This window comes from Ctenopharyngodon idella, chromosome 9 (assembly GCF_019924925.1).
Source record: "Ctenopharyngodon idella isolate HZGC_01 chromosome 9, HZGC01, whole genome shotgun sequence".
Taxonomy (NCBI): domain Eukaryota; kingdom Metazoa; phylum Chordata; class Actinopteri; order Cypriniformes; family Xenocyprididae; genus Ctenopharyngodon; species Ctenopharyngodon idella.
Window position 1 is genome coordinate 17,128,321 of NC_067228.1, and position 8,706 is coordinate 17,137,026.

The 8,706-nt window shown below is 36.2% G+C and overlaps 1 protein-coding gene across 1 annotated transcript; it reads left to right on the plus strand.

Annotated features, from left to right (window-relative positions):
* Nucleotides 1–148: 148 nt before the first annotated feature.
* On the plus strand, nucleotides 149–8,263 carry slc25a6 (solute carrier family 25 member 6). Its single transcript, XM_051907136.1, has 4 exons — nucleotides 149–409; nucleotides 3,363–3,849; nucleotides 6,748–6,888; nucleotides 6,992–8,263. Exons 1-4 carry the CDS (start codon nucleotides 299–301, stop codon nucleotides 7,147–7,149), a joined length of 897 nt encoding a protein of 298 aa, XP_051763096.1. The 5' UTR covers nucleotides 149–298; the 3' UTR covers nucleotides 7,150–8,263.
* The last annotated feature ends 443 nt before the right edge of the window (nucleotides 8,264–8,706 follow it).

Consider the following 8,706-nt stretch of genomic DNA (forward strand, 5'->3'; position numbering starts at 1 on the left):
TTTAAATTAGAATAATATAAGAAATGATAATCAGTTAGAATAATAACCAGTATTACTACATTCATATAACGCTTAACAGTTCATTAAAGTGTTATAAATTAGTTAAAAATTGTCGCATGTCATGAATTGTTCCCTGTAGATTCGGGTGCAAACATCGCGAGAAACCTCGAGAGTTCGCGCTGTGTGTCCTCTGTCTGCAGCATCACCGTCACTTTCCGCGGCTCTACCTCCTGCTACTGCCTGCTCGTTCAGTACATCGTGTTTTCTAATACACTGAGCTTAAGTATTTAACGCTGCCATGGCTGATGCTGCCATTTCTTTTGCTAAAGACTTTTTGGCTGGTGGTGTCGCAGCGGCTATTTCCAAAACCGCAGTCGCACCGATAGAGAGAGTCAAACTGCTGCTGCAGGTGAGAATCATCACTTTGACTTCTCTTAATGCACTCTGACATGTCATGAATGACGCGTGCCAATGCGTAATCCGTGTTCTGGCGTATTTAAGAATAACATTAATTATCTTTGATGCTATAACGATGCGAATCGACTTTGTCCTTCAGAGGCCATTTTTGAGTTGTCTGCAACATCCGCATCCTTCGAGCATCTCAACACTCAATTTGGCAATAAAACCGAGTGTGACGTGTCTATTCTTCAGTTCTCTCATTTGGATTTTTATTGCTAAATTATATTAACCCAAGTGTATTTGAAGGACAAACTGAATTTTTAGCTGCTGGCTGGTTGGTACATCTTGTCCTCTGCAGTACTGTCTCGTGTTACAGGCCGAGACTTTATATTTTTTCATGTTTCTTGGATCAACATTACTATTCAGTAGTTTGGAATCTCACCAAGGCTGATCAAAAATACATTAAAATAATTTTATGTAATATTTTCACATAATTTTGAGAAACATGGTTACAATTCTACAAAAATAAAATTAAAGCTGCGAGCAGCATTTATCGGGGTTCAAGCATTTAAGGCCTTTAAGCACAAATGCATAAAAAGGATTTGATTGTTTTATTTAGCAAGCATGTAACCACTTAAATCATAGAGGAACAGCTATGATATATGCTAAAACAAACACAGAGAAATTAACAAATGAAGTGGTAAACCTTGACAAAATGTAATTTGTAATGTTATCATAAGGATTTATATAGTTTAAAGGGATTTTAAATGACAAAACCTTGAAATCTTGAACTATATTAGTGGCCTTCTGCTGCCATCTGGTGGCACAAAATGACAGTGTCAGGCAATTTACTATAGAAAAAAATATGGTTTTAAAGGTTTTTTGACAGTTATAGCACCACCTATTGCGCAATCTTCCCCACTATTTTTGGGTGTCCTCAGAGTGTGCCCATACATATGCGTTAATTTTGGTGAAAATATCTCGTTTTGTTTTGAAGATATAGACACATATATATGAGAGCATAAAAAATGACCCATGAAAGACTTTGATTTGATTTTTTTGCCACTTCCTATCAAAATTTTGACATTTGGGCTCTCATATTAAGTTAATCAACTAACGGACTAACGGTTTTCGAAAAAGCAAAAGTTTTTTAAGCTCTAAATCACAACGTAGCACAAACCATAAGCCGAAACCTGGCAAGTCTGGTATCGTTGGACTTGGCAAGGTTTAAGGAGTCTAAGCACATGACTCCTGTGAAAATATGTCAACCACACCCAAAGTTATACACATTTTCATCCAAAACCATTAAAACATATGTTTTTTAAAGGTTTTTAACAGTTATAGCACCACCTATGGTGCGATCTCCATAAAAATTGGCATGCTTCTTTAGAGTCATATGCTGCATGTGCTCACCTATTTTCGTGAAGTTCCGAGTTTTCGTTTAGGCTTTATAGGCTTTTGGGTATATTTAGCCAAGACCACTTTTAAATGACCCTGTTATAGTGACCCAAAGGGTAAAGTTCAACTTTTTTTTGATAATTATTGATCTAGAGAGTCCAGAGAATTGTCCTGCACTGGTTTCATTCTGATCGGGCAAAAAACCTAGGACTAGTTCGCAAAAGTAGGTTTTTCACATATTCGCAAATAATTAATGAACGATTTGATTGACAGCATTGGTTTTTGAGGCAAAATTGTTCAGAATGTGGAGATCTATCCAATGATATGCATATTGTGTGAATCTGTTAAACACCACATGATTACTGAGGCGTAAAAACTCGTTAGTGCCAACTAGTGGCCGATTTCTTTCAAAATTCTTACAGACCTCTAGGCCCATGAGTCGAACATGCCCACCGAGTTTCGTTCCAATCGGCCTCCATTAACCATGTCTAATAGGTGCTCAAACTTCATTGGCTGATTGAGCCCCTACACATGTGTACCAAGTTTGGTGCAAATGTCTCATTTCTTTCTTGAGTTATAGCCATTTTAGTAAAAGTAGTTCCGCCCGTTTCGAATGTTTTGGCACCCCTTAGCGACCTTGAATCGAAATTTCAACTTTTTTTGATAACTTTTGATATTCAGACTCCAGAGAACATTTCTGCACTGGTTTGGTTCTGATCGGGCCTAGGACTAGTTCGCAAAAGTATGTTTTGGACAAAATTCAAAATGGTGGATATTTTTTCCTGGCGGAAATAAAATCGGAGATATTCATTTTGTCTGTCTTGAGCCAAGGATTCCAATGACATGACTCTAGGACAAACGGTGTAGGAGTTATCAGCGACTTCGCGTTTTTGATCGCTGTAGCGTGACCTATTGGCCAATTTGGACGAGTCCGGGTATCTGAGTAACGAGCAAAACTACTACCATCTGACAAAGTTTCAAGTGTCTAAGCCTTACGGTTTGGGCTGCCTGATCAGTTTTAAGGCATAATAAAAATAATAAAAATCCTTACAATTACAATAGAGTTTCAGCACTACGTGCTTGAACCCCTAATAAATGCTGTTCTTTTGAACTTTCTATTCATCAAAGATTCAAGCAAAATATTTACAAAAATACAAAATATATATACAAAAATATTAGGCATTGAAGTTTTCAACATTGATAATAATAAGAAATGTTTCTTAAGCACCAAATCAGTATATTAAAATGATTTCACACTGAAGACTGGCTGCTGAAAATTTAGCGTTGTCATCGCAGGAATAAATTACATTTTAATATATATTAAAATAGTTTTTACTGTATTTTTGATCAAATAAATGCAGCCTTGGTGAGCATAAGAGACTCATTTCAAAAACATTAAAAATGATTGCTTAAGGGCTAGACATTATTTATGGGGGTTTCAGTATTTAACTCCATCCATCCCCGTAAAAGCCCCAACCTCAAGATATAAACATCAAACTAAACCCACACATCAAACGGATTGGTTGATTTAAATATTACTCACAGGATTTTGTTTCACTTTACAGGTGCAACATGCCAGCAAGCAGATCAGTGCTGACAAACAGTACAAAGGTATTGTCGACTGTATTGTGAGGATTCCTAAGGAGCAAGGCTTTGTTTCCTTCTGGCGCGGCAACCTAGCCAACGTCATTCGCTATTTCCCCACACAAGCCCTCAACTTTGCCTTCAAGGACAAGTATAAACAGGTATTCTTGGGTGGCGTTGATAAGCACACGCAGTTCTGGCGATACTTTGCTGGCAACTTGGCCTCTGGTGGAGCTGCAGGAGCCACTTCCCTCTGCTTCGTCTACCCCCTAGATTTTGCTCGTACCCGTTTGGCTGCAGATGTCGGGAAAGCTGGCAGCACCAGAGAGTTCAATGGGCTGGCCGACTGCCTGGTCAGAATCTTTAAGTCAGACGGGTTGCGGGGTCTGTACCAGGGCTTCAACGTCTCTGTCCAGGGCATCATTATTTACAGGGCGGCCTACTTCGGCATCTATGACACTGCTAAAGGTAATAGCTTTGTGCTTCACACAAACAATTGATTTGAGAATCCATTTTAAATTCCAATGGAATTCCTGAATTTGAAATTATTTGAATATAGGTCAAAAACAGAATGCAGAATTGCAATTTGAATGTTTGAAAGTTAAATTAAAATGAATTGAAAATCAAAATTCAAAACTCTGAACAAAAATAACAGTAGTTATTACTAGAAAAGCATGTAAACTTTGAATCTTGCCTTGTTTGAATTGTTATTTTACTAAAATGTTATTTTAGTATTTATATAACATTGCAGTATTTATTTATAATTTGAATTAGCTTTTTTTCTGTATTTTCAGTTTTTCAAGTTTAAGTTTTAACTAATTGTTATGTGCTTTTGTCATTTTTTTATTAGTTTTTATTCATATTTAGCTTTAATTTATTTCATTTCAGTTTTAGTAATTTTAGTACTTCAACTTATTTTATTTCAGTTAGTTGCCAGTGTTTCATCAGATATTTATATTTTATTTCATTTAAGCTTTATTTTAATTAATGAAAGCAATTTGTAATCGTTTTAGTTAACAATAACGACACTGATTTGAAAGTTCAAAAAAGGTTTTTAATTGAACTTTTGTGGACAAGGGTGGAAGAACCTTTAAAGGAGTAGTTCACCGAAAAGTGAAAAGTATCCCATAATTTACTCACCCTCAAGCCATTCTAGGTATATATGACTTAAGCCGAACACAATTTGAGTAATATTGATATAAATATTAAAAACTTTATTAACTATAATCACTGGCTTTCGGCAATAGCCGTACGCGTGTTCACGACAGAATTCCGGCAGAAGGGTGACCTCTGACCTGACATATGATGTAGGACGTATGATGTAGACATAGCGTAAGCTTAGGTGAGAATAGACACCTCTCGTGAAAACCGCAAAAGCTTTTAAATATTGATGTTTTTCTTACAAAAACCCATTGCTTTGCTTCAGAAGGCATTTATTAACCCACTGGAGTCGTATGGATTTTACTTTTGATGATGGATTGATATGCTTTTTGGAGCTTCAAAAACTTGGGCGCCATTCAATCACATTACATAGCTGGGAAGAGTCAGGATATTATTTAATATAACAGGATATTATTTAATATAACAAATTGTGTTCAGCTAAAAGAACGCCTAGGATGGCTTGAGGGTGAGCAAATTATGGGATAATTTTTGGGTGAACTATTCATTTAATGCAAGTCATTTCACTTGGTGGCCATCTTTGAAATGCCTCTCTGGCAGCAATTTCAGTTATGCAAGTACAGCTTCTGTCTCTTTGAACGGGGAAACATCACAGTCTCCAAAGCTGTTCAAAAAGCTTACAATTACATTTCATATTTGAAATCACCAATGAAATCTGACAACAAACTGTCTTATATATTTTGTTTCTAAATGCTCAAATCATGACAAAAAAATTTATTTTTCAGGCTGGACCTGCCTGTGCAGTCATAAGCAAGTGTCTCAGAACACTGACTGTTTCTATAGCAACCAGAGATTCTAAAGACAGCTGCCGTGACCCATTGACTTTACCAATAGAGTGGCACTGGTTCCAGAAGTATTGTTTTCCATTAATGTTTCCGATAGGGATTTTAAAAAAGTCTATCAGCTACGAGGTGAATCACAACACTACAGAGTTTAATTTTAAGTAAAAAAAAGTTGTTGAAAATCGGACAAAAAGACAAAGATATAAGACTGTGTATTTAATGCTTTAGTGAGGGTTCTTTCCCTCACAGTCCCATGAAGCATTGCGAACAGCATAATTAAATTAAAATTTTATTTTATATATATATAAAACATACGTACGAACATTTAAGTATTTAGAGAGTGTCTCGATTATGTCATTTGCAGTGCTTCATGGAAGTGGGTGGAGTTAAAGAGCTGTACAGCATCATGGGTAATGTTGTTTTTCACCAGGAAATCTGTTAAACACAATTATTTTAAAAAATAAGCTGAAATAATGTGGACTGATGGCTTCAGCAGAAGCAAATACCATGAATTAACAACCTTGTAGCTCACAGTAGGTCTGTATTTAAAAGTTTATTAGTTCAAAATCAATTCCCCTATGGAGAAAATGGAGTTTAGAATGCGACTGTTGCACTCTATTGGCAATCAGCTACAAGGTGAATCACAACACTACAGAGTTTAATTTGAAGTAAAAAAAAGTTGTTGAAAATCGGACAAAAGGACAAAGGTATAAGACTGTATTTAACACTTTAGTGAGGGAAAGAACTACAATCCCACGAAGCATTGCGAACAGCATAATTAAATTAAACGTTTATATTTTATATATATATATATATATATATATATATATATATATAACATACATGCGAACATTTAAGTATTTAGAGAGTGACTCAATTATGCCATTTGCAGTGCTTCATGGAAGTGGGTGGAGTTAAAGAGCTGTACAGCATCATGGGAAATGTAGTTTTTCTCCAGGAATTCTGTTAAACACGATTATTTTAAAAGCTGAAATAATGTGAACTGATGGCTTCAGCAGAAGCAAATACCATGGATAAACAACCTTGTAGCTCACAGTAGGTCTGTCTTTAAAAGTTTATTAGTTATTGTTCAAAATCAATTCCCCTATGGAGAAAATGGAGTTTAGAATGCCACTGTTGCACTCTATTGGCAATTGGCTGTTTTGTTTAGAAGGCAGGACTTACTCCGCCATATTGCGCATTGCACTTTTAGTTTTTTTGCATGTGCACTGTTTTTGTATTGTATTGTATATCTAAAGTCTTAGATTACAATTCAGTAAATTCCTCTTCCTGTCATTCCAGTTTTACTTGTGATATGGCCAGTTCAATTCAAATTCACACAGCTAATTCTTGAATTCTGAATTAAATGATATCCATGCATTTTTTCTTATGTGGTAATGTACAGGCATGCTTGCCGACCCTAAGAACACCCACATTGTGGTCAGCTGGATGATTGCACAATCTGTGACAGCAGTGGCTGGCGTGGTCTCCTATCCCTTTGACACTGTTCGGCGTCGCATGATGATGCAGTCTGGGCGCAAAGGAGGTATAAAGCACACATGCTCAATATTCGCTCATTTGAATAACTCCCTGCTCTCCATCGAGTATGCATTTATTTCAACTCAGGCCTTTGTCTTTTGTTTTCCCAGCGGATATTATGTACACTGGAACCATTGACTGCTGGAGAAAGATCGCTCGTGATGAAGGCGGCAAAGCGTTCTTCAAAGGGGCTCTGTCCAATGTGCTTAGAGGAATGGGGGGCGCTTTTGTGCTCGTGCTTTATGACGAATTTAAGAAGTATGTTTAAACATTATATGCTAAAAGAAAGTAGAAACTTTAACCAAACCCTCTCCATTCCACACAGATGTGGTCTTGGTTAAATTGTGTTAGATACCAAAAGCAATTAATGTTTTTCATTAATTTTGTTGGTTGCTATGTTTTTATGTTTAGAAAATGCTCTTTCTTTTAATGATAAATAATCCATATTTTGGCAAAAGAAAGCATCTGTATGTGTGATTTAAGTGTGCAGCCAGATAAATATTACAGATAAAATTATAAAAATTATGCATTTAAAATATAAGTGAAAGGTGTTGCATATTTATGCTCAAAACTATAAAAAAGATATGAATTTATTGATTTTGTCTATAATATTCCTACATAAATCTGAGCCATTATTTGTATCCATTAATATATTGTCTATACCGTGCAATACCATAATACCACCTCAAGATGGCGTGACACGACAGCATTTTGTCCTGCGTTCATACACTACTATGTTCTTGTAGTTTTTCAGTTTCTCCTAGCCAAGGTCTCTGGTAACAAGGGTATACGATATCACTCTCAAAACACAATGTGGAGTTCAAACACACAGAAGACTGTTCCACAGTTTAAACGTTTTCTCAAGTTGGACTTGAAAAACCAACTGAGAGCTAGTGTCCGATATAATCATAGACGTATTAAATATGACGCTTTAATTCACAACAGATTTGCCCTCTATGTGTCTCAGCAATGAAAGGGAGCCCAGTAAAGTGTTCCAGCAGAGAGTGTGTGGAGCCAGAGACATGGCATTCACAGTCAGACCTTATGTGACACGAAAAGTGTATTTCCATGATTTCTCTTTTTGGAAGTCCGCTTAAGTATTTTCCATCTTGGATAATGAGGGGAGTCATATTTTCATGGTCATTTTCTTGTCAGTCTCAGTGTTTGGTTGCGTCAGGCTGATCTTGATGAAGTAGATCCCTCTTTTAGAAGTATAAATGTGAGGGCAAGTAAAGAAGGGCATTTTGAGTTCAGTAATGACACTGAAACGTAACACTCATTTTTAGCATGTAGAGCTATTGTACTATTATTCCACGCTATATGGAGAGAAAGGTAATGTCCGAACACCAATGCTTGTAAATTCAATAAAAGTGGATACCCTATGTGCTTTCGCGTTTTCTGATTTTTCATCATTTAGGGTTTGTGGCAATTTAAAGTTAATGATTTTTTTTTTTTTTAATCTTTAGACCTCAACTTTTTTAATTATTATTTATTTTTAAAAAATACTTGATTTTTCTTAATTATTCAGTTGTGAAATGAAGTGGTCTGTTATTTCATATAGGCTACTATTCGCGGTCGGTCCATAATAAAGCTGCTCATTTGCATAAAGGTGCGTGATCACATTTCCTTTCTATGACGAAATTCCGCGGGCATCCGCGAGAGGTGAAAAATGTCCTCATTCGGATTTCACAATGTGAATTCTCATCGTTTTCAAGTTTGTTGAACATTCATCACGCGAATTCGCCGCATTTACCTATATAAAGCTGTTGGTTTGGAAGTGACTTCTGGGTACTTTCAAAGTTACTCATATCACACACCGCGGACT

Bases quoted from the DNA above. Each gene is read 5' to 3' on its own strand.
- slc25a6 (XM_051907136.1), top strand. From the start codon at position 299: ATGGCTGATGCTGCCATTTCTTTTGCTAAAGACTTTTTGGCTGGTGGT. The intron at 410-3,362 runs GTGAGAATCATC...TTCACTTTACAG, and splicing joins GAGTCAAACTGCTGCTGCAG to GTGCAACATGCCAGCAAGCA. The intron at 3,850-6,747 runs GTAATAGCTTTG...GGTAATGTACAG, and splicing joins CATCTATGACACTGCTAAAG to GCATGCTTGCCGACCCTAAG.